The following is a 26,397-nucleotide window of genomic DNA, read 5'->3' on the forward strand; positions in this document are numbered from 1 at the left end:
AAAACATAACATTTTAAGTAAATCTTTTATTACATAAACAATAAATCAAATCAAAAATAATTTCTGTGTACAGTATATCTTTTTATTTGTGATAACGATAACATGTTCAAAACAAAATAATTTCAAACTATTGAAGTTAGCTTACAGAATAAACATGTCAATCAACCCATATGATTTTTGCTGTAATATTTTTGTTTTGAAAAGTCACTGTGACTGATAGAAAAGTGATGGTTTTAGCAACATTTTAACCTGTCTGAATGCTAATAATCATTTTGCGTCCCCTGGACCCTGGCTACTAGGTTTTTATGATTCAAAAGTTGGCAGGTATGCTCTCGTATTACCACTCGCACCACAGCTAACGTTACCCATGCCGCCACCTCTCTGCTCCGCGAGGGCGTATACGTATATGACGTATGTAAGAAGGTGCGCTTGTTTTATTTCTCTTTGAGAAGGAGAGACAAGAAAGAGTGAGAAGAGCCTGTAGTGTAATGCCCGCAGCTAAAAGCAACTGCGTGAGGACGTATACTCCAATATCACGATATAGTCATTTTCTATATCGCACAGAGACAAACCCGCGATATATCGAGTATATCGATATATCGCTCAGCCCTAGTGCCATGTGTCATGTACTGTACAGAATGTATACTGTGGTGGGGGATATAATCCTGAACACGTTTTTAAAATGGATAAGGCAGACTTATTTTGGAAACGAATGCCCTCTCGCCATTCAATTGTTATTAAGTTCAAATCACATGCCTGAAACTCCTTTGTGCTTTTTTCCCCCTCACATTTTGACTTCCACCGCCGCAAACTGCGGTAGTTGGGCCTAAGTTAAAAGCGCCCAATTATTACACTGCTTGAAGACCTGGCAGCTACACAACATATCCTTGCTATATTATGACTATATTAGAATGCTTTGAATGATGTCATCCCAAGTAAAAAGGGTAGCATGGATGTAAATGTTTTGTGTCCTAGGTTAGAGTGTCCGCTCTGAGATCGGTAGGTTGTGAGTTCAAACCCCGGCCGAGTCATACCAAAGACTATAAAAATGGGACCCATTCAGCATCAAGGGTTGGAATTGGGGGTTGAATCACCAAAAATTATTCCTGGGCGTGGCCACCACTGCTGCTCACTGCTCCCCTCACTTCCCAGGGGGTGATCAAGGGTGATGGGTCAAATGCAGAGAATAATTTCGCCACACCGAGTGTGTGTGTGACAATCATTGGTACTTTAACTTTAACTTTTAGATCCTGAGCTGCTGGGCGTGGGCTCTTTGTTGAAGAAGTACATCGCCTTGCTGTGCACTCACATCGGCGACATCCTCCCCGTGGCAACCAGTATCGCCTCCACCGGGCACCGCCACTTTGCGGAAGTCTCCCGCGTGATCGAAGGCGATCTAACCGGTAATCTCCGTCATGACCGCCGCCGTGTCTTTGACCCCAACCGACACAACCATGCTCCTTGTAGGTGTGCTCCTGCCCGAGTTGGTGGTGTCCATCGTCCTCCTCCTCACCATCGATGCGGGACTGATGCAGGAGTCTGGCTCCGTCCCTCTCCTGGCCGGACTCCTGGAGCACCTGGATCGGTTCAACCACCTGGCGCCTGGACACGAGCGGGACGATAACGAGGACCTGGCGTGGCCCGGCATCATGGGTACGTCGTGCTTCTGTTGTGAGGAAAGTCCACTGGGTTGTAACCGCTCTTGTCCTGTGGTAGGCTCCTTCTTCACGGGGCAGAACTCCAAAAACAACGAAGAAGTGTCCCTCATCCGCAAGGCCGACCTGGAGAACCACAACAAAGACGGCGGCTTCTGGACGGTCATTGCCGGGAGGGTCTACGACATCAAGGACTTTCAGGCTCAGTCCCAGTCGCTAACAGGAAACAGTATTCTCGGTAGGAGACAAACATTTCAGGTTTTTGGCGTACTTGAGGGGGTAACCATGGTTCTCCTCTTGCAGCCCAGTTTGCAGGAGAAGACCCGGTCGTCGCCTTGGAGGCTGCCCTGCAGTTTGAGGACACCAGGGAGTCCATGCAGGCCTTCTGTGTTGGCCAGTATATGGAGGTACACAACTATCCAATTCACTTTACTTCACTCCCTCTGATCACAATCATTTGCTTAATACTTTAAAAAATATATTCATATACAGTACAGGCCAAAAGTTTGGACACACCGTCTCATTCAATTAGTTTTCTTTATTTTCATGACTATTTACAATGTAGATTGTCACTGAAGGCATCAAAACTATGAATGAACACATGTGGAGTTATGTACTAAAAGGTGAAATAACTGAAAACATGTTTTTATATTCTAGTTTCTTCAAAATAGCCACCCTTTGCTCTGATTACTTTTTTGCACACGCTTGGCATTCTCTCCATGAGCTTCAAGAGGTAGTCACCTGAGAGAAAAAGCATTGAATGAGAAGGGATAGCTCGGTTGGTAGAGTGGCCGTGCCACCAACTTGAGGGTTCCAGGTTCGATCCCCGCTTCCGCCATCCTAGTCACTGCCGTTGTGTCCTTGGGCAAGACACTCTACCCATCTGCTCCCAGTGCCACCCACACCGGTTTAAATGTAACTTAGATATTGGGTTTCACTATGTAAAGCGCTTTGAGTCACTAGAGAAAAAGCGCTATATAAATATATAATTCACTTTTTAATTCAAGGTGTGTCCAAACTTTTGGCCTGTACTGTGTGTGTGTGTGTCTGTGTGTGTGTGTGTGTGTGTGTGTGTGTGTGTGTGTGTGTGTGTGTGTGTATATATATATATATATATATATGTATGTATGTATGTATGTATGTATGTATGTATGTATGTATGTATGTATGTATGTATGTATGTATGTATGTATGTATGTACGTATGTACGTATGTATGTACGTATGTATGTGTGTGTGGGAAAACAAATCACAAGACTATTTCATCTCTACAGGCCTGTTTCATGTGGGGGGGTACCCTCAATCATCAGGAGATTATATATATATATATATGTATATGTATATATATATATATATATATATGTATATATAGATATATATATATGTATACATATATATATATATATGTATATATATACATATATATATATGTATACATATATATGTATATACATATATACATATATATATATATATATATATATATATATATGTATATTTTTTTTTTATTTTTTTTTTTGTTTAATTTAGTTGTTGTTGAATTAAATAATTAATGTTGTTATTTTAAAATCTGTATAAAAATACATAGTATTATATATATATAATGATATTAAAAAATATAAAAAATAGTAATATAAAAAAAATATTTTTTTATATACAGTGTCTATATATACATTTTTATTTATTTAATTATTTTATAATTCTATTAAAGGGGTGTCCAAACTTTTGACTGGGGGGCCGCATTGGACTAAAAAATAAAAAATATATATCCATCCATCCATTTCTTACCGCTTATTTCCTTCGGGGTCGCGGGGAGCGCTGGAGCCTATCTCAGTTACAATCGGGCGGAAGGCGGCGTACACCCTGGACAAGTCGCCACCTCATCGCACGGCAAATAATATATACATACAAGTATATTTATATACATATTTATATAAAAAAAAATATATATATAATAAGAATTGAATATTACATTATGTGAAAGTTCAACTCCTACCGAGTTTACCTTCGTGACGGCTTCCTTAAAGTTTTGTAATCATTTAGTGAAGTGAAGTGAATTATATTTATATAGCGCTTTTCTCTCGTGACTCAAAGCGCTCTACATAGTGAAAGCCAATATCTAAGTTACATTTAAACCAGTGTGGGTGGGCACTGGGAGCAGGTGGGTAAAGTGTCTTGCCCAAGGACACAACGGCAGTGACGAGGATGGCGGTAGCGGGGATTGAACTTGGAACCCTCAAGTTGCTGGCACAGCCACTCTACCAACCGAGCTATACCTCCCCATATTTAGAAATATCAAGCAGCTAAAATGCGCCAAATATTGCCAAGTGTGGAGAGTTTTTTGCATTTTTCTCATCATGCCTTGCAATGGGTGTAACTTTGAATTTTTGTGGTGATTGGCTGTTGTTGAAATATCCACAATGTTCAGTCAGCAGGTTGTGTGACATGGCGACTTTTTGTGCTGGTTGAATTTTTTTTTCCTGCGCAATGACTAGGGAAGGTTGTTTGGATTGGGTCATATAAGTAAATGAAAGTACACTCCATGGTTGTCCACAAATAAGCATCTATAAATAGGCCAGTTATGTACATGTAATATGTAAACTAGGGATGTCCCGATCCAGGTTTTTGCACTTCCGATCCGATATTGTTTTTGCATTTCCGATCCGATACCGATACCGAAACTGACCGATACTGGCCTATCCGAGCATGTATTAAAGTTTAAAGTTATTTAGCCTACTTAGTTGTCAGAGTCATGTTGAAAAGGGTTTTAGTACTCTTGATAACAACTAGCCAGCTGAATTAGGGGAATTTGAATAATACACAATGGTTGGTAACAAGAAACTGACCTGTTTATTCAAGGATAAACACAAAATAGACAAAATTATACATGACAAACAGAAATGGCATCATTGAACTAGGGCTGGGCGATATGGCCTTTTTTTAATATTGCCATATTTTAAGGCCATATTGCGATACACGATATATATCTCGATATTTTGCCTTAGCCTTGAATGAACACTTGATGCATATAATCACAGCAGTATGATGATTCTATGTGTTTTGATTGATTGATTGAGACTTTTATTAGTAGGTTGCACAGTGAAGTACATATTCCGTACAATTGACCACTAAATGGTAACACCCGAATACGTTTTTCAACTTGTTTAAGTCGGGGTCCACTTAAATTGATTCATGATACAGATATATACTATCAGATATATACTATCATCATAATACAGTCATCACACAAGATAATCACATTGAATTATTTACATTATTTATAATCCAGGGTGTGGAGGGGGGCGCCTGATGTAAGTGTCAAAAAGACAGCCAAAAGAGTTTGATATGAGAATAAATCTAAAGTTAAAATATAGGGTAGAAATGCACCCATTTGCTGGAAATGTAGTCTTGATTTTCAAAATTTTCTTTCAAGGCTTGCATGTCTACATTAAAACATTCTTCTTCATACTGCATTAATATATGCTACTTTTAAACTTTCATGCAGAGAAGGAAATCACAACTAAAAAAATCACTAATTTTTTCATACGGTGTTGATGTAGAAATTTTTGCCTATGCATTTTGATGGTGTGGACGTGTGGCCCCGAATGGAGATAAGCGTCTCGACAGACGTCACAATATTTGAACAATGATGACGAAAACTGTTTTCTATGTCGTGTCCGTGTGTCGAAAATTGTTTTTTTATTTGATTTTGTGCGTGACATAGATTTGCTATGCGCAGAGGACGCTTAAACAGTGCGCAATTGCACAGGCGAGCACCTTAGAGGGAGCGTTGCTCGCACGGCTGTGCTAGCATCACAGCTAACGTTAGCCATGCTGCTACCTCTCTGCTCGGGGAGGACGTATACGTATGTGACGTATGACGTGACAGTATGTGACGTATGTCGTGACAGTATGTGACGTGTGTAAGAAGGTGCACTTGCTGTCTGTGAGAGGGAGACACAGGAAAGAGTGAGAAGAGCCTGTCGTGTAATGCCAGCAGCTAAAAGCAACTGCGTGAGAATCCACAGACCTGTGGATGTGTTGAAGGTGTGCTGGACAATGCGGAACGGAAATTAGGGAGCAGCAGAAAAGTGGAATGTATTATTTAAATTGGTGCGTTGGAAAACACGGACCGGAGTTTTTTTTAAACTGGATCTGGATCGGCATTTTCCCATGCCTTGCCGATACGCAATTTTTGGCAAATATCAGCAGCCGATCCGATCCAAATATCGGATCGGGACATCCCTAATGTAAACACCAGTTTACTTGTTGAACTTGTGCTGTCTCGCGGCCAAATTACAGATTGGCCCTCTACTCAAATGTGATGCTTTATTATCACGTGGTCATAGATTATTCCAGACTTTTGGTGAATGACACATGTTTTGTTTTTCTCCAAAAATGGCCTTTTGGTGGAGACATAATGCTTTCTTGGATGTGTTTGATTATAGCTACAAAGACTAAATGGTTGATCTCTTCTCAGCCAAACCAGGAGACGGTGACCACTCCAGACCTCAGCAGCCTGTCGTCCCCTCTTGTCGACACCGAGCGGAACCTGGGCGTGCTGCTGGGTCTCCATGCCTCCCACCTGGCCAAGAGCACCCCCCTGTCCGCCATGGAGGTGGAATGTGCCAGTAGGTGGAAACACGCCGCCCGCCGCACGTCTTCCTCCGCCCGTACTTCATCATGTTCTTTGCACAGAGTGGCTGCAGTCCTCCATCTTCTCCGGGGGCCTGCAGACCAGCCAGATCCACTACAACTACAACGAGGAGAAGGACGAGGACCACTGCAGCTCCCTGGGGACCACCACTCCAGACCGAGCCAAGCTGTACTCTCGCAGAATCACCCTCAGCGACCACGCGCAGCCTTTCCTGCAGGCCATCGCTGACAACAGCACCCAGGACCACACTGTGAAGGTGAGGAGGTGCGCCGTGACCGCAGCCTCACGCGAGCTCATGGTTGGCCTTTTTTTTTGTGGCGCCGCAGGACTTCCTGTGCCAAATCGAGCGCTGCTGCAAGCAGTACCATCTCATCACACCCATCACCTTCCCCCCCGAGCACCCTGTGGAGGAGGTGGGCCGTCTGCTGCTCTGCTGCCTGCTCAAACATCAGGACCTTGGTAACCTAGCAACAGGCTCACTGCATCAGGGGTGGCCAAACTCAGGGCCACAGACGGACAAATCAAAGGATGCGGGGGCCAATTGGATCATTTCTACCTTCATAACCAGGACAATAGAAATATTTTTTTCAAAGAACGAGAAAACGCTATTTCGGTACAAACTTGGTGGGAATGCTAAACTGAAATGTGAACAGATGGCATCAAGTAACAAAATATATGAGCTAAAAAAGCTAGCAAGCTAACAATAATAATAATAATAATAGATTTTATTTGTAAAAAGCACTTTACATTGAGTAAACAACCTCAAAGTGCTACAGTGTATTAAAAAAAATAAAAAGATATAAAAAATAAATAAAAATAAAAACTAGAACAGCAAAATAGCTAAAACTAGTATGCACATATCTAAAAAAAAAAAAGGCTTTTTAAAAAAGAAGGGTTTTTAAAAGCATCCACAGTCTGTGGTGCCCTCAGGTGGTCAGGGAGAGCGTTCCACAGACTGGTAGCGGCGGAGCAGAAAGCTCGGTCTCCCATTGTTCGTAGCTTTGGCCTCGGAGGTTGGAGGAGGTTAGCCTGCCCGGAGCGGAGGTGTCGTAGTGGAGGATTTGGGGGTGAGCAGTTCTTTGAGGTAGAGGGGGGCATTTCCATGGAGGCACTGGTGAGTTAGTAGGGAGACTTTGAATTCAATCCTGAGTGGAACAGTTACTGTTAACATTCGTGAAATACCAAACTATATGACACTGAAGTGCTAAATTAGCTAAAAAAAGCTGGAATGATAATGTTAGCATGCTAAAATACTAATCATAGCATGCGTGAAGCACCAAAATATTACTCTGTGATGTTTACCTGAAAATGTTGTTAGATATGCTAGCATTGTATAGTGAGCATATGTCCAGTACCAAAATATGACCTTTAAAATGAGCTATTAACGTTAGCATGCTTACCTTTAGCATTAGTGAAATACCAAAATCAATGACCGGTGTATACCTGCTGAACTAGCAAAAAAAGCTATAATGATAGTGTTAGCATGCTAACACATTAACTGTAGCATGCATTTAGCACCAAAATATTTTCGTGCTATAAATATTGAAAATATGTTAAACAATAAAATGATTAATCCTGCTGATTTACTTCAAAAAACTACAATGATGTTAGCATGCTATTATACTAACCGTAGAATGCGTTAAGCACCAAAATATTACTCCTGGGATGTATACCTGAAAATGTTGTTAAGAATGCTAGCATGGTAACGTTAGCATTAGTCACGTATCAAAATTGGACCTATACAATTAGCCAAAAAAGCTAATCTATTAACATTAGCATGCTTACTGTTAGCATTTGTGAAATACCAAAGTATGACACTGAGGTGTATACCTGTTAAATTTGCTAAAAAAGCTAGAATATTAATGTTAGCATGCTAAAATACTAACTGTAGCATGCATTTAGCGCCAAAATATTACTCTTTGATGTTTACCTAAAAATGTTGTTAAAAATGCTTGCATAGTAACGTTAGCATATGTCCAGTACCAAAATATAACCTATAAAATTAGCTATAAAACAGCGAACCTATTAACGTTAGCATGCTTACTGTTAGCATTAGTGACATACCAAAATATGACACTGAGATGTATACCTGCTAAATTAGTTTAAAAAGCTATAATAATCAGTTAACATGCTTAAACGTTAACTATCGCATGCATTATGCACCAAAATATTATTCTGTGATGTATACCTTAAAATGTTGTTAAGAATGCTAGCATGGTAACGTTAGCATATGTCACGTACCAAAATTTGACCTATACAATTAGCCAAAAAAGGTAACCTATTAACATTAGCATGCTTACTGTTAGCATTTGTGAAATACCAAAATATGACACTGAGGTGTATACCTGTTAAATTTGCTAAAAAAGCTAGAATATTAATGTTAGCATGCTAAAATACTAACTGTAGCATGCATTTAGCACCAAAATATTGACAATAAATGCTGTTACAAATGCTAGCATAGTAACGTTAGCATATGTCCAGTACCAAAATATAACCTATAAAATTAGCTATAAAACAGCGAACTTATTAACGTTAGCATGCTTACTGTTAGCATTAGTGACATACCAAAATATGACACTGAGATGTATACCTGCTAAATTAGTTAAAAAAGCTATAATAATCAGTTAACATGCTTAAACGTTAACTATCGGATGCATTATGCACCAAAATATTATTCTGTGATGTATACCTTAAAATGTTGTTAAGAATGCTGGCATGGTAACGTTAGCATACGTCACGTACCAACATTTGACCTATACAATTAGCCAAAAAAGGTAACCTATTAACATTAGCATGCTTACTGTTAGCATTTGTGAAATACCAAAATATGACACTGAGGTGTATACCTGTTAAATTTGCTAAAAAAGCTAGAATATTAATGTTAGCATGCTAAAATACTAACTGTAGCATGCATATAGCACCAAAATATTGACAATAAATGCTGTTACAAATGCTAGCATAGTAACGTTAGCATATGTCCAGTACCAAAATATAACCTATAAAATTAGCTATATAACAGCTAACCTATTAACGTTAGCATGCTTACTGTTAGCATTAGTGACTTACCAAAATATGACACTGAGATGTATACCTGCTAAATTAGTTAAAAAAGCTATAATAATCAGTTAACATGCTTAAACGTTAACTATCGGATGCATTATGCACCAAAATATTATTCTGTGATGTATACCTTAAAATGTTGTTAAGAATGCTAGCATGGTAACGTTAGCATGCGTCACGTACCAAAATTTGACCTATACAATTAGCCAAAAAAGCTAACCTATTAACATTAGCATGCTTACTGTTAGCATTTGTGAAATACCAAAATATGACACTGAGGTGTATACCTGTTAAATTTGCTAAAAAAGCTGAAATATTAATGTTAGCATGCTAAAATACTAACTGTAGCATGCATTTAGCGCCAAAATATTACTCTTTGATGTTTACCTAAAAATGTTGTTAAAAATGCTTGCATAGTAACGTTAGCATATGTCCAGTACCAAAATATAACCTATAAAATTAGCTATAAAACAGCTAACCTATTAACGTTAGCATGCTTACTGTTAGCATTAGTGACATACCAAAATATGACACTGAGATGTATACCTGCTAAATTAGTTAAAAAAGCTATAATAATCAGTTAACATGCTTAAACGTTAACTATCGGATGCATTATGCACCAAAATATTATTCTGTGATGTATACCTTAAAATGTTGTTAAGAATGCTAGCATGGTAACGTTAGCATACGTCACGTACCAAAATTTGACCTATACAATTAGCCAAAAAAGCTAACCTATTAACATTAGCATGCTTACTGTTAGCATTTGTGAAATACCAAAATATGACACTGAGGTGTATACCTGTTAAATTTGCTAAAAAAGCTGGAATATTAATGTTAGCATGCTAAAATACTAACTGTAGCATGCATTTAGCGCCAAAATATTACTCTTTGATGTTTACCTAAAAATGTTGTTAAAAATGCTTGCATAGTAACGTTAGCATATGTCCAGTACCAAAATATAACCTATAAAATTAGCTATAAAACAGCGAACCTATTAACGTTAGCATGCTTACTGTTAGCATTAGTGACATACCAAAATATGACACTGAGATGTATACCTGCTAAATTAGTTAAAAAAGCTATAATAATCAGTTAACATGCTTAAACGTTAACTATCGCATGCATTATGCACCAAAATATTATTCTGTGATGTATACCTTAAAATGTTGTTAAAAATGCTAGCATGGTAATGTTAGCATATGTCACGTACCAAAATTTGACCTATACAATTAGCCAAAAAAGGTAACCTATTAATATTAGCATGCTTACTGTTAGCATTTGTGAAATACCAAAATATGACACTGAGGTGTATACCTGTTAAATTAGCTAAAAAAGCTAGAATATTAATGTTAGCATGCTAAAATACTAACTGTAGCATGCATTTAGCACCAAAATATTGACAATAAATGTTGTTAAAAATGCAAGCATAGTAACGTTAGCATATGTCCAGTACCAAAATATAACCTATAAAATTAGCTATAAAACAGCGAACCTATTAACGTTAGCATGCTTACTGTTAGCATTAGTGATATACCAAAATATGACACTGAGATGTATACCTGCTAAATTAGTTAAAAAAGCTATAATAATCAGTTAACATGCTTAAACGTTAACTATCGCATGCATTATGCACCAAAATATTATTCTGTGATGTATACCTTAAAATGTTGTTAAGAATGCTAGCATGGTAACGTTAGCATATGTCACGTACCAAAATTTGACCTATACAATTAGCCAAAAAAGGTAACCTATTAATATTAGCATGCTTACTGTTAGCATTTGTGAAATACCAAAATATGACACTGAGGTGTATACCTGTTAAATTAGCTAAAAAAGCTAGAATATTAATGTTAGCATGCTAAAATACTAACTGTAGCATGCATTTAGCACCAAAATATTGACAATAAATGTTGTTAAAAATGCAAGCATAGTAACGTTAGCATATGTCCAGTACCAAAATATAACCTATAAAATTAGCTATAAAACAGCTAACCTATTAACGTTAGCATGCTTACTGTTAGCATTAGTGACATACCAAAATATGACACTGAGATGTATACCTGCTAAATTAGTTAAAAAAGCTATAATAATCAGTTAACATGCTTAAACGTTAACTATCGCATGCATTATGCACCAAAATATTATTCTGTGATGTATACCTTAAAATGTTGTTAAGAATGCTAGCATGGTAACGTTAGCATACGTCACGTACCAACATTTGACCTATACAATTAGCCAAAAAAGGTAACCTATTAATATTAGCATGCTTACTGTTAGCATTTGTGAAATACCAAAATATGACACTGAGGTGTATACCTGTTAAATTTGCTAAAAAAGCTAGAATATTAATGTTAGCATGCTAAAATACTAACTGTAGCATGCATTTAGCACCAAAATATTGACAATAAATGCTGTTACAAATGCTAGCATAGTAACGTTAGCATATGTCCAGTACCAAAATATAACCTATAAAATTAGCTATAAAACAGCTAACCTATTAACGTTAGCATGCTTACTGTTAGCATTAGTGACATACCAAAATATGACACTGAGATGTATACCTGCTAAATTAGTTAAAAAAGCTATAATAATCAGTTAACATGCTTAAACGTTAACTATCGGATGCATTATGCACCAAAATATTATTCTGTGATGTATACCTTAAAATGTTGTTAAGAATGCTAGCATGGTAACGTTAGCATACGTCACGTACCAAAATTTGACCTATACAATTAGCCAAAAAAGCTAACCTATTAACATTAGCATGCTTACTGTTAGCATTTGTGAAATACCAAAATATGACACTGAGGTGTATACCTGTTAAATTTGCTAAAAAAGCTGGAATATTAATGTTAGCATGCTAAAATACTAACTGTAGCATGCATTTAGCGCCAAAATATTACTCTTTGATGTTTACCTAAAAATGTTGTTAAAAATGCTTGCATCGTAACGTTAGCATATGTCCAGTACCAAAATATTAGCTATAAAACAGCGAACTTATTAACGTTAGCATGCTTACTGTTAGCATTAGTGACATACCAAAATATGACACTGAGATGTATACCTGCTAAATTAGTTAAAAAAAGCTATAATAATCAGTTAACATGCTTAAACGTTAACTATCGCATGCATTATGCACCAAAATATTATTCTGTGATGTATACCTTAAAATGTTGTTAAGAATGCTAGCATGGTAACGTTAGCATATGTCACGTACCAAAATTTGACCTATACAATTAGCCAAAAAAGGTAACCTATTAATATTAGCATGCTTACTGTTAGCATTTGTGAAATACCAAAATATGACACTGAGGTGTATACCTGTTAAATTTGCTAAAAAAGCTAGAATATTAATGTTAGCATGCTAAAATACTAACTGTAGCATGCATTTAGCACCAAAATATTGACAATAAATGCTGTTACAAATGCTAGCATAGTAACGTTAGCATATGTCCAGTACCAAAATATAACCTATAAAATTAGCTATAAAACAGCTAACCTATTAACGTTAGCATGCTTACTGTTGGCATTAGTGACATACCAAAATATGACACTGAGATGTATACCTGCTAAATTAGTTAAAAAAGCTATAATAATCAGTTAACATGCTTAAACGTTAACTATCGGATGCATTATGCACCAAAATATTATTCTGTGATGTATACCTTAAAATGTTGTTAAGAATGCTAGCATGGTAACGTTAGCATACGTCACGTACCAAAATTTGACCTATACAATTAGCCAAAAAAGCTAACCTATTAACATTAGCATGCTTACTGTTAGCATTTGTGAAATACCAAAATATGACACTGAGGTGTATACCTGTTAAATTTGCTAAAAAAGCTGGAATATTAATGTTAGCATGCTAAAATACTAACTGTAGCATGCATTTAGCACCAAAATATTGACAATAAATGTTGTTAAAAATGCAAGCATAGTAACGTTAGCATATGTCCAGTACCAAAATATAACCTATAAAATTAGCTATAAAACAGCGAACCTATTAACGTTAGCATGCTTACTGTTAGCATTAGTGACATACCAAAATATGACACTGAAATGTATACCTGCTAAATTAGTTAAAAAAGCTATAATAATCAGTTAACATGCTTAAACGTTAACTATCGGATGCATTATGCACCAAAATATTATTCTGTGATGTATACCTTAAAATGTTGTTAAGAATGCTAGCATGGTAACATTAGCATACGTCACGTACCAACATTTGACCTATACAATTAGCCAAAAAAGGTAACCTATTAACATTAGCATGCTTACTGTTAGCATTTGTGAAATACCAAAATATGACACTGAGGTGTATACCTGTTAAATTAGCTAGAATATTAATGTTAGCATGCTAAAATACTAACTGTAGCATGCATTTAGCACCAAAATATTGACAATAAATGTTGTTAAAAATGCAAGCATAGTAACGTTAGCATATGTCCAGTACCAAAATATAACCTATAAAATTAGCTATAAAACAGCGAACCTATTAACGTTAGCATGCTTACTGTTAGCATTAGTGACATACCAAAATATGACACTGAAATGTATACCTGCTAAATTAGTTAAAAAAGCTATAATAATCAGTTAACATGCTTAAACGTTAACTATCGCATGCATTATGCACCAAAATATTATTCTGTGATGTATACCTTAAAATGTTGTTAAGAATGCTGGCATGGTAACGTTAGCATACGTCACGTACCAACATTTGACCTATACAATTAGCCAAAAAAGGTAACCTATTAACATTAGCATGCTTACTGTTAGCATTTGTGAAATACCAAAATATGACACTGAGGTGTATACCTGTTAAATTTGCTAAAAAAGCTAGAATATTAATGTTAGCATGCTAAAATACTAACTGTAGCATGCATTTAGCACCAAAATATTGACAATAAATGCTGTTACAAATGCTAGCATAGTAACGTTAGCATATGTCCAGTACCAAAATATAACCTAAGCTATAAAACAGCTAACCTATTAACGTTAGCATGCTTACTGTTAGCATTAGTGACATACCAAAATATGACACTGAGATGTATACCTGCTAAATTAGTTAAAAAAGCTATAATAATCAGTTAACATGCTTAAACGTTAACTATTGGATGCATTATGCACCAAAATATTATTCTGTGATGTATACCTTAAAATGTTGTTAAGAATGCTAGCATGGTAACGTTAGCATATGTCACGTACCAAAATTTGACCTATACAATTAGCCAAAAAAGCTAACCTATTAACATTAGCATGCTTACTGTTAGCATTTGTGGAATACCAAAATATGACACTGAGGTGTATACCTGTTAAATTTGCTAAAAAAGCTAGAATATTAATGTTAGCATGCTAAAATACTAACTGTAGCATGCATTTAGCACCAAAATATTGACAATAAATGCTGTTACAAATGCTAGCATAGTAACGTTAGCATATGTCCAGTACCAAAATATAACCTATAAAATTAGCTATAAAACAGCTAACCTATTAACGTTAGCATGCTTACTGTTAGCATTAGTGACATACCAAAATATGACACTGAGATGTATACCTGCTAAATTAGTTAAAAAAGCTATAATAATCAGTTAACATGCTTAAACGTTAACTATCGGATGCATTATGCACCAAAATATTATTCTGTGATGTATACCTTAAAATGTTGTTAAAAATGCTAGCATGGTAAAGTTAGCATACGTCAAGTACCAAAATATGACTCTGGTGTGTACCTATAAAATTAGCTAAAAAAAAGCTAACCTATTAGCATGCTCAGAGGTAGCGTTTGTCAAGTAACAAAATATTTGACGCTGACCTGCCAAATTTGCAAACAAGGCTATAATGCTAATATTAGAATGCTAACAATTGTGCCACGGCCCGTTAAAAAAGTAGCTATGGTCCGCAGTTTGGATACCCCTGCCCTGCATGCTATTCATGACAGCTGGATGTCAAAAGCCAATGATTTTTTTTTTCTCTTTCTCTTCTGGTCTCAGGTCACGTTGCTCTCTCACTGGTCAGTCAGTGTGCCTTGGCGGCGGGGGACCAGGGCAAACCGAGGTCCCTCCCTAAATCTGTGATTGACGTGTGCCGCATGGTCTACCAGGCAAAGTGCTCTTTGATCAAGGTAGGGTGCCTGTGCACGTGTACAGGTAATATTCTATATCATGCAGATGTTACCTTCCAGGCATTTGCTGTCAATGTGTGTTTATGTGGATGGACTAGGGCTGGGCGATAAAACAATATATATATATATATATATATATATATATATATATATATATATATATATATATATATATATACCGTATATTACCAAATAGTAGCCCGGGCGTTTATTTCACAAAATGGGGTCAGACCCCAGGCGGCTATTAGGACATGGGCGGTTATTTGCACAAGGCTTTTATTTATTTTTGCACCAGCCTGCACCAGGCCATTATTTGGTTACAATGGTTAGTGTCCAGTATTTTTTTTCGTACTAAAAACTTTAAATGTAAAAGCTAATGTAAACACACAAACAAAAAAACAAGACTATCAAAAGACAAGAGATCAACAAGGCCTCAACATGACAGTAGTGCAACAATTGTCACATAGAATACAAATACTAAAAATAAATAAACTTTTTAAATAAAGCAGCCTACCGGGAAAAATAAAATTATGGTACCAAGTACTCAAGTATAAAACCCACCATCAAAACAGAACAATAATACTGTCACTTAAATAAAAATAAAGGCTACAGTACTCCAAGTTTTAAATAAAGCAGCATACAGGAAAAATAAAATGATGGTACCAAGTGCACTCGTTGCACCAAACACCACCCCGGTGTCTCTCGTGTCACTCGCGGTGGCATACAACTCCTTTGCCTTAATGCGGATCATTTTGCGGGACACACGGTGGTTCAGTCCACGAACGTGATGTATCCACTGACACAAATTAGCATCAAGCTCGTCGCTCACTTTCTTCCTACCTCCACCAGATAAGCGAGCCCGTTTTCCATCGATTGCCGACTGAGATTGTAGTTCTCCCTTTTTTTGTTTCCATTCTCGTACACGTTTTGGGTCAACGTTAAACTGCCTGGCCGCTGCCAAACCAGAATTCTGCTCCGCATACTTTACAACCGCTAGCTTGAACTTTAAGTCAAACTTTCTGTTCTTCCCCCTTAAAGTATTCCCGTCCATCAGTTGTGGTGTACCGGTATTCTTTTCATTCAACTCACTGCTGCTGTTGCTTGCCATGTTGAAACTTTTCCTCGTGGGTTTGTTGTTGTCGTTGAGTGTGTGTTACGCTATATGCGGTCACCCATTGCAATATGTTGATTACCCAGAATCCCCACGTAACGTCTGCTGTTACCATAATGACCAGAATTATTGCACCTTTGCTTTTCCTTATAAATTGGGTTTAATGAAGTCAATATGATTTTAATCTAAATTATGCAAATAACAGCCCATGGGCGGCTATTTGGACATAGGCGTTTATTAGGAAGAGGCGTTTATTTCACAAAATGGGGTCAGACCCCGGGCGGCTATTAGGACATGGGCGGTTATTTGCACAAGGGCGTTTATTTGGTAATATACGGTATATATATATATATATATATATATATATATATATATATATATATATATATATGCATGTATGTATGTATGCATTAGAGATGCGCGGATAGGCAATTATTTCATCCGCAACCGCATCACAAAAGTCGTCAACCATCCGTATCCACCCGAATTTAACATTTAATCAACACCGCACCCGCCCGCACCCGCCCGTTGTTATATATCTAATATAGACGATGCAAGGCATTAGTGAGGTTATAAAGCTTTTGCCTGTTAAAGAAAGGAGACTGATCCAATGAAGCAGAGACATTCAATGCGTGCCACGCTGTCACGGCCCAGACGCACACCAGTGCTCAATCATCTGGGAGCCGCGCTGAGCGCACCTCCAAGCGCGTGGAGGCGCGATGTCCCTCGCACCAGCGGCGGCTCCACCCGGGCTCGCGCCCGAGGCTTCAGCGTGCACCGCGCCGGCCATCCTACTCGTCGCGGCCTAGCCCTCGCGGCTCTCGCTGCCGGCGACGGCCGGGTATGGAAAAGCGCCATCCATTTTCAGGGCTAGTTGATTCGGCAAGTGGGTTGTTACACACTCCTTAGCGGGTTCCGACTTCCATGGCCACCGTCCTGCTGTCTATATCAACCAACACCTTTTCTGGGGTCTGATGAGCGTCGGCATCGGGCGCCTTAACCCGGCGTTCGGTTCATCGCTCTCTGCTCACACTCGGCTCACCAGGGTGAGCCCCACCCCTTTCGTGAGCGCACTGCGCGCGGAGTGACCCCTGTTACGCGCCCCCGGCAACGGGGGTGGCGGGCAGGTAAGCTGCGCGGGCGGAGCGCGCGGAGTGACCCCTGTTACAAGCCCCCGGCCACGGGGGTGGCGGGCAGGTAAGCTGCTTACCTGCTGCGTGTGACGCCGGCCGCGGCGAAGGCGGACGAGGCGGGGTGTCGTGCGGTGGGCGCGGTGGTGACCCTGGACGTGCGTCGGGCCCTTCTCGCGGATCACCTCAGCTACGGCTCCCGGTGGGGTCCTCTCGGGGGAAGGGGCCTCGGTCCCGGACCCCGGCGAGGCGTCCCTTCTCCGCTCCGTAAAAGTGTCCATCTCTTTTTTTTTTCTTCTTCTGTTGTGGCATATGCTGCAGGTGCCTGCTCGTTTTTCGTATGTGGGTAACAACATTTAACTATGTATATATATTTCCGAATTGGTTTAACTGCCACCCGCCTGAATCTATTTAAAATCTAATTTTTTTTTATTTCAACCGCCCGACGCGACCCGCGGATAAAATCTAATTTTTTTTTATTTCAACCGCCCGATCCGCGGATAATCCGCGGACTCCGCGGTTGTGTCCGCAAACCGCGCATCTCTAGTATGCATGTATGTATGTATTGTATATATATATATATATATATATATATATATATATGCATGTATGTATGTATGTATTTTTATATATATATATATATATATATATATATATATATATATATATATATATATATATGTATGTATGTATGTGTATATATATATATATATATATATATATTGTGATAGACACGTAATCAATATCAATTAAAAATGCGTTCGATACATACAAACCCCGTTTCCATATGAGTTGGGAAATTGTGTTAGATGTAAATATAAACGGAATACAATGATCTGCAAATCATTTTCAACCCATATTCAGTTGAATATGCTACAAAGACAACATATTTGATGTTCAAACTGATAAACGTCTTTTTTATTTTTGCAAATAATCATTAACTTTAGAATTTGATGCCAGCAACACGTGACAAAGATTTGGGAAAGGTGGCAATAAATACTGATAAAGTTGAGGAATGCTCATCAAACGCTAATTGGGATCAGGTGGGTGCCATGATTGTGTATAAAAACAGCTTCCCAAAAAATGCTCAGTCTTTCACAAGAAAGGATGGGGCGAGGTACACCCCTTTGTCTACAACTGCGTGAGCAAATAGTCAAACAGTTTAAGAACAACGTTTCTCAAAGTGTAATTGTAAGAAATTTAGGGATTTCAACATCTACGGTCCATAACATCATCAAAAGGTTCAGAGAATCTGGAGAAATCACTCCACGTAAGCGGCATGGCCGGAAACCAACATTGAATGATCGTGACCTTCGATCCCTCAGACGGCACTGTATCAAACACCGACATCAATCTCTAAAGGATATCACCACATGGGCTCAGGAACACTTCAGAAACCCACTGTCACTAAATACAGTTGGTCGCTACATCTGTAAGTGCAAGTTAAAGCTCTACTATGCAAAGCGAAAGCCATTTATCAACAACATCCAGAAACGCCGCCGGCTTCTCTGGGCCCGAGATCATCTAAGATGGACTCATGCAAAGTGGAAAAGTGTTCTGTGGTCTGACGAGTCCACATTTCAAATTGTTTTTGGAAATATTCGACATCGTGTCATCCGGACCAAAGGGGAAAAGAACCATCCGGATTGTTGTAGGCGCAAAGTTCAAAAGCCAGCATGTGTGATGGTATGGGGGTGTATTAGTGCCCAAGGCATGCGTAACTTACACATCTGTGAAGGCACTATTAATGCTGAAAGGTACATACAGGTTTTGGAACAACATATGCTGCCATCTAAGCGCTGTCTTTTTCATGGACGCCCCTGCTTATTTCAGCAAGACAGTGCCAAGCCACATTCAGCACGTGTTACAACAGCGTGGCTTCGTAAAAAAAGAGTGCGGGTACTTTCCTGGCCCGCCTGCAGTCCAGACCTGTCTCCCATTGAAAATGTGTGGCGCATTAAGAAGTGTAAAATACGACGGACTGTTGAACGACTGAAGCTCTACATAAAACAAGAATGGGAAATAATTCCACTTTCAAAGATTCAACAATTAGTTTCCTCAGTTCCCAATCGTTTATTTAGTGTTGTTAAAAGAAAAGGTGATGTAACACAGTGGTGAACATGCCCTTTCCCAACTACTTTGGCACGTGTTGCAGCCATGAAATTCTAAGTTAAATATTATTTGCAAAAAAAAATAAAGTTTATGAGTTTGAACATCAAATATCTTGTCTTTGTAGTGCATTCAATTGAATATGGTTTGAAAAGGATTTGCAAATCATTGTATTCCGTTTATATTTACATCCAACACAATTTCCCAACTCCTATGGAAACGGGGTTTTTATATAGTTTTTGTTCGTGGGAAGAAAGGTTGGTTGCATGAACAAAGACACTTGCAGGAAGTGATCACTGATCAGTGGGAGTGACACACTAACAACCAATCAGGTCATTTTAATATTAGCATGTTAACAGTTAGCATGTATCAACTATAAAGTTATGACTCTAAGGCAGTGTTTTTCAACCACTAGTGTGCCGTGAGATGATGTAATTTCACCTATTTGGGTTAAAAAGATTTTTTTCAAACCAGTAATAATAATCTGCAAATGTGCCGTTGTTGAGTGTCGGTGCTGTCTAGAGCTCGGCAGAGTAACCGTGTAATACTCTTTCATATCAGTAGGTGGCATCAGGTAGCTAATTGCTTTGTAGATGTCGGGAACTCGGTTTGTCGTGATCACAAGATACAGATGGCAGCGTGCAGGTAAAAAGGTATCTAATGCTTAAACCAAAAATAAACCAAAGGCGAGTGTCGCTAAGAAAAGGCATTGAAGCTTAAGGAAGGCTATGCAGAACCAAACTAAAACTGAACTGGCTGCAAAGTAAACAAAAACAGAATGCTGGATGACAGCAAAGACTTACAGCGTGTGGAGCAGACAGCGTCCACAAAGTACATCCGAACATGACATGACAATCAACAATGTCCCCACAAAAGAAGGATAAAAACAACTGAAATATTCTTGATTGCTCAAACAGGTGCGGGGAATACATGGAACTTCTACAGGAAAATACCAACAAAACAGGAAAAGCCACCAAAATAGGAGCGCAAGACAAGAACTAAAACACTGCACACAGGAAGACACCAAAAAACTCAAAATAAGTCACGGCGTGATGTGACAGTACTTTGAGACAAGCGCTATAGTGATGCGAGAACAACTTTTTATTGTCAATATCAGCTGCTGATGTCTGCTGGTGGTGTGCCTCCGCATTTTTTCAATGAAAAAAATGTGCCTTGGCTCAAAAAACGTTGAAAAACACTGCTCTAAGGTGCATGGCAGCAAAATTGGCCAAAAAAGTTAGCATGCTATAATTAGCATGCTAACAGTTAGCATGTGCCATTTACACACTTGTATGACCCTGAGGTAAATATCAAACGGTTGCCATATCACAACAGTCACTGACGAGGGACATTTTGTCTTCCTTGACTCTTGTACAAGTCTACAAAATAGTTAAAGGGGAACATTATCACAATTTCAGAAGGGTTAAAACCATTAAAAATCAGTTCCCATTGGCTTATTTTATTTTTCGAAGTTTTTTTCAAAATTTTACCCGAAAAAAAGCTTCAAAGTGCCTGATTTTAACCATCGTTATATACACCCGTCCATTTTCCTGTGACGTCACACAGTGAAGCCAACACAAACAAACATGGCGGAACGAACAGCAAGCTATAGCGACATTAGCTCGGATTCAGACTCGGATTTCAGCGGCTTAAGCGATTCGACAGATTACGCATGTATTGAAACGGATGGTTGTAGTGTGGAGGCAGCTAGCGAAAACGAAATTGAAGAAGAAACTGAAGCTATTGAGCCATATCGGTTTGACACGAAAACGACACGACAGACAGTGACACGGGAGAAAGCGAGGACGAATTCGGCGATCGCCTTCTAACCAACGATTGGTATGTGTTTGTTTGGCATTAAAGGAAACTAACAACTATGAACTAGGTTTACAGCATATGAAATACATTTGGCAACAACATGCACTTTGAGAGTGCAGACAGCCCAATTTTCATCAATTAATATATTCTGTAGACATACCCTCATCCGCGCTCTTTTCCTGAAAGCTGATCTGTCCAGTTTAGGAGTTGATGTCAGCAGGCCAGGGAAGCTAGGGTCGATAGGGGGTTTAGCTCGCTCGTCTGCGGGAACAAACTGCCGCCATTGCTTGCCGTGCTACCGAGGATCCTTTGTCCCTGAATTGCTCACACACTCCGGCAGATTCAATGGGGGTCTGGCGGCAGATTTCTTTGACTTTATCGTTGGAAATGCATCTGCTTTGAGTGTCGCAGGATATCCACACATTCTTGCCATCTCTGTCGTAGCATAGCTTTCGTCGGTAAAGTGTGCGGAACAAACGTCCAATTTCTTGCCACTTTGGCATCTTTGGGCCACTGGTGCAACTTGAATCCGTCCCTGTTCGTGTTGTTACACCCTCCGACAACACACCGACGAGGCATGATGTCTCCAAGGTACGGAAAACAGTCGAAAAAACGGAAAATAACAGAGCTGATTTGACTCGGTGTTTGAGAAAATGGCGGATTGCTTCCCGATGTGACGCCACGTTGTGACGTCATCGCTCCGATAGCGAATATTAGAAAGGCGTTTAATTCGCCGAAATTCACCCATTTAGAGTTCGGAAATCGGTTAAAAATAATATATGGTCTTTTTTCTGCAACATCAAGGTATATATTGACGCTTACATAGGTCTGGTGATAATGTTCCCCTTTAATTGCACGTATTACTAGCATTTGTAATTCTGGTAGAAATGTCCAGGGTGAGTGGAGTGTGTTGGAACTGTTCCAATCGCTTGAGGAATGTGGTGTATAGAGAGGTTTGTATATTTCCCATTCATTGTCAATGGGGAGAAAATTACTGGAAATTCCAGGAAAACTAAATGATTTGTGTTTGACTTTTGTGAAGAGCGGTGTGGGTGGGTGGTTGAAAGGTCGGAAGCTGGTAAAAAAAAAAATTGTGCAAAATTTGGGGCATTGTACAAAACCCAAACCCAGTGAAGTTGTTACGTGGTGAAAATGGTAAATAAAAACAGAATACAATGATTTGCAAATCCTTTTCAACTTATATTCAATTGACTAGACTGCAAAGACAAGATATTTAATGTTCACACTGAGAAACTTTTTTTTTTTTTTTGCAAATAATCATTAACTTAGAATTTGCCAAAAAGTTGTCACATGGGCATTTTACCACTGTGTTACATGGCCTTTCCTTTTAACAACACTCAGTAAAGGTTTGGGAACTGAGGAGACACATTTTTGCTTGATGTACAGCTTAAGTTGTTCAACAGTCCGGGGGTCTCCGTTGTGGTATTTTAGGCTTCATAATGCGCCACACATTTTCAATGGGAGACAGGTCTGGACTACAGGCAGGCCAGTCTAGTACCCGCAGTCTTTTACTACGAAGCCAGGCTGTTTTAACATGTAGCTTGGCGTTGTCTTGCTGAAATAAGCAGGGGCGTCCATGATAACTTTGCTTAGATGGCAACATATGTTGCTCCAAAACCTGTATGTACCTTTCAGCATTAATGGTGCCTTCACAGATGTGTAAGTTACCCATGCCTTGGGCACTAATACACCCCCATACCATCACACATGCTGCCTTTTGAACTTTGCGCCTAGAACAGTCCGGATGATTATTTTCCTCTTTGGTCCGGAGGACACCACGTCCACAGTTTCTGAAAACAATTTGAAATGTGGACTCGTCAAAACCACAGAACACTTTTCCACTTTGTATCAGTCCATTTTAGATGAGTTTGGGGCCAGCAAAGCCAGCAACATTTCTGGGTGTTGTTGATAAATGGCTTTCGCTTTGCATAGTAGAGTTTTAACTTGCACTTACAGATGTAGCGACAAACTGTAGTTACTGACAGTGGTTTTCTGAAGTGTTCTGGAGCCCATGTGGTGATATCCTTTACACACTGATGTCGCTTTTTGATGCAGGACTGCCTGAGGGATCGAAGGTGCGTAATATCATCGCTTACGTGCAGTGATTTCTCCAGATTCTCTGAATCTTTTGATGATATTACAGACCGTAGATGGTGAAATCCCTAAATTCCTTGCAATAGCTGGTTGAGAAATGTTGTTCTTAAATTGGACAATTTGCTCACACATTTGTTGACAAAGTGGTGACCCTCGCCCCCATCGTTGTTTGTGAACGACTAAACATTTCATGGAAGCTGCTTTTATACCCAATCATGGCACCCACCTGTTCCCAATTAGCCTGTTCACCTGTGGGATGTTCCAAATAAGTGTTTGATGAACATCCCTCAACTTTCTCAGTCTTTTTTGCCACTTGTGCCAGCTTTTTTGAAACATGTTGCAGGCATCAAATTCCAAATGAGCTAATATTTGCAAAAAATAAAGTTTTCCAGTGTGAACATTAAATATCTTGTCTTTGCAGTCTATTCAGTTGAATATACGTTGAAAAGGATTTGCAAATCATTGTATTCTCTTTTTATTTACCATTTACACAACGTGACAACTTCACTGGTTTTGGGGTTTGTAGGACAGATGTGTTGATTACTGTCCTAATAAGTTTCTGTGGGTCTCTCAAATGTTTACAAAGCTTCTTCTCTTCTGTGTAAAGAATAGCCAAAGAAAAGTGTCTTTTTTGAGAGCCAACTTTTGCCAAAAGTGTTCAGTTGACCTTGAAACTGTGTACTGAAACCTTGTGGTGTCCTTGAAGACCCACCAAGAACAAGGGCGCTCCTACAAGGAAGTGTGTGCGCCCGTCATCGAGCGCCTGCGCTTCCTCTTCAACGAGCTGCGTCCGGCGGTGAGCAACGACCTGTCCATCGTGTCCAAGATCAAGCTGCTGAGCTCCCAGCCACGCTGGCGGAGGATCGCACAGAAACTCATACGGGAGCGCCGGAAGAAAAGAGGTAGTGGCGTGCACTCGCGGGTGCTTTTTGGTCTCAGGTGGTCCTCATGTTTTCTTCTGTGTAGGGTCTAAAAAGTCCAGTGGTGTGGAGGAGGCCAAGCTGGAGAATGAAGGAACCATAGAAGAAGACGCTAACATCAGCCCCACGCCTCCTGATAGGAAATCACCCACAAGCAAGGCAGCCAAGGTACTTTTTTAAATCCACATGAGTAGCTGAGATAGATGTAGAGATAAAAAGAGTTTATTTATTTTTATCAGGCATTTTCTGTTAGACTAACACACTATGGTAATAAAGTTATTCTTTGTTGTAAATTGATTGGTATTTATTTTTTTGCTATTGTTAATGGCTACAATGTTATTTTTGATTTTTTTTTTTAAATCATTTGAGTCGTTATAAATTAGAATTGCAATTTATTCAAAAATCAATGGGGGTTTTTTTAAACCCCTAAATCGATTTTTATTATTATTTATTTTTTTCCTTTTTTAAATCGTTTAGGAATTGTTACAAATAAGAATTGCGATTCATTCGAAAATTTGTGGGCGGGTTTTGAGAGCCCTAAATCGATTTTTTTTTTTTTTTTTTTTTTAATAGATTAAGAATTGTTACAAATAAGAAATGCGATGTATTCCTACTCAGTGGCCTAGTGGTTAGAACAGGGGTGTCAAACTCAAATACAGAGTGGGCCAAAATTTAAAACTGAACAAAGCCGCGGGCCAAGGTTGAACAAATTAACCTTTTTAATAGGGACCCAAACAAGTTTTGCATTAAATATTGAACAAGCAAGGCTTATATAACTTTATAGTGACATGCAAAATCAAGGTTAAAATAATAATAATAATAATTAAAAAATATCAATGGCATATCAAATACAATTTAAATAGAAATTAAATGCCTCTTTTCTATTTGCAGCCTTCTGAGGTAAATATCAACATTAACTTTTAACAGGCTAATAAATTTGAAAATAAAATCATGAATAACCCAACCATTCTGGACTAATCTGATGTGCCCAAGCCAGATACCTGGCATCTTTACTTGGATGCTAGTTCATTAATGTCAGGGCTCAGGCTTTGAGCTGAGGCAACCTTCATTATCCAACCAAGGTGTTCATCAGTCATTATATCTCGTATTCCACAGTCTTGGGGGTGTGCCTTACAGGCACTGCTTTAAACGTCCTCTACGAGCTGTCGTCACGTCCGCTTTTCATCCCTTCTAAAAACGTGCCGGCCCAGTCACAAGATATGAGCGGCTTCTGTACGCACACACACGTGAATGTAACACATACTTGATGAACAGCAATACAGTTTACACTGAGAGTGGCCGTATAAGCAACCTTAAAATTTTTAGAAATATACGCCACACTGTGAATCCACACCAAACAAGAATGACAAACACATTTTGGGAGAACATCCGCACAGTAACACAACATAAACACAACAGAACAAATACCCAGAATCCTTTGCAGCACTAACTCTTCCAGGACTCTACACACACACACACACACACACACACACACACACACACACACACACACACACACACACACACACACACACACACACACACACACACACACATCTTGTAGCGTCCCGGAAGAGTTAGTGCTGCAAAGGGTTCTGGGTATTTGTTCTGTTGTGTTTATGTTGTGTTACGGTGCGGATGTTCTCCCGAAATGTGTTTGTCATTCTTGTTTGGTGTGGATTCACAGTGTGGCGCATAT

At 38.9% G+C, this 26,397-nt stretch overlaps 1 protein-coding gene across 9 annotated transcripts in view; it reads left to right on the plus strand.

Annotated features, from left to right (window-relative positions):
- herc2 (HECT and RLD domain containing E3 ubiquitin protein ligase 2) overlaps positions 1–26,397 on the plus strand; it is a 362,023-nt gene that overhangs the window by 93,400 nt on the left and 242,226 nt on the right. For all 9 annotated transcript variants that reach the window (XM_072915066.1, XM_072915069.1, XM_072915071.1 and 6 more), the window contains exons 22-31: positions 1,248–1,403; positions 1,468–1,653; positions 1,717–1,893; positions 1,959–2,062; positions 6,135–6,285; positions 6,353–6,567; positions 6,638–6,770; positions 15,365–15,495; positions 24,485–24,680; positions 24,745–24,866. In XM_072915066.1, coding sequence (XP_072771167.1) covers positions 1,248–1,403; positions 1,468–1,653; positions 1,717–1,893; positions 1,959–2,062; positions 6,135–6,285; positions 6,353–6,567; positions 6,638–6,770; positions 15,365–15,495; positions 24,485–24,680; positions 24,745–24,866 — 1,571 coding nt within the window. The remainder of the gene's footprint in view (positions 1–1,247; positions 1,404–1,467; positions 1,654–1,716; positions 1,894–1,958; positions 2,063–6,134; positions 6,286–6,352; positions 6,568–6,637; positions 6,771–15,364; positions 15,496–24,484; positions 24,681–24,744; positions 24,867–26,397) is intronic.

This window comes from Nerophis lumbriciformis, linkage group LG18 (genome assembly GCF_033978685.3).
Source record: "Nerophis lumbriciformis linkage group LG18, RoL_Nlum_v2.1, whole genome shotgun sequence".
Taxonomy (NCBI): domain Eukaryota; kingdom Metazoa; phylum Chordata; class Actinopteri; order Syngnathiformes; family Syngnathidae; genus Nerophis; species Nerophis lumbriciformis.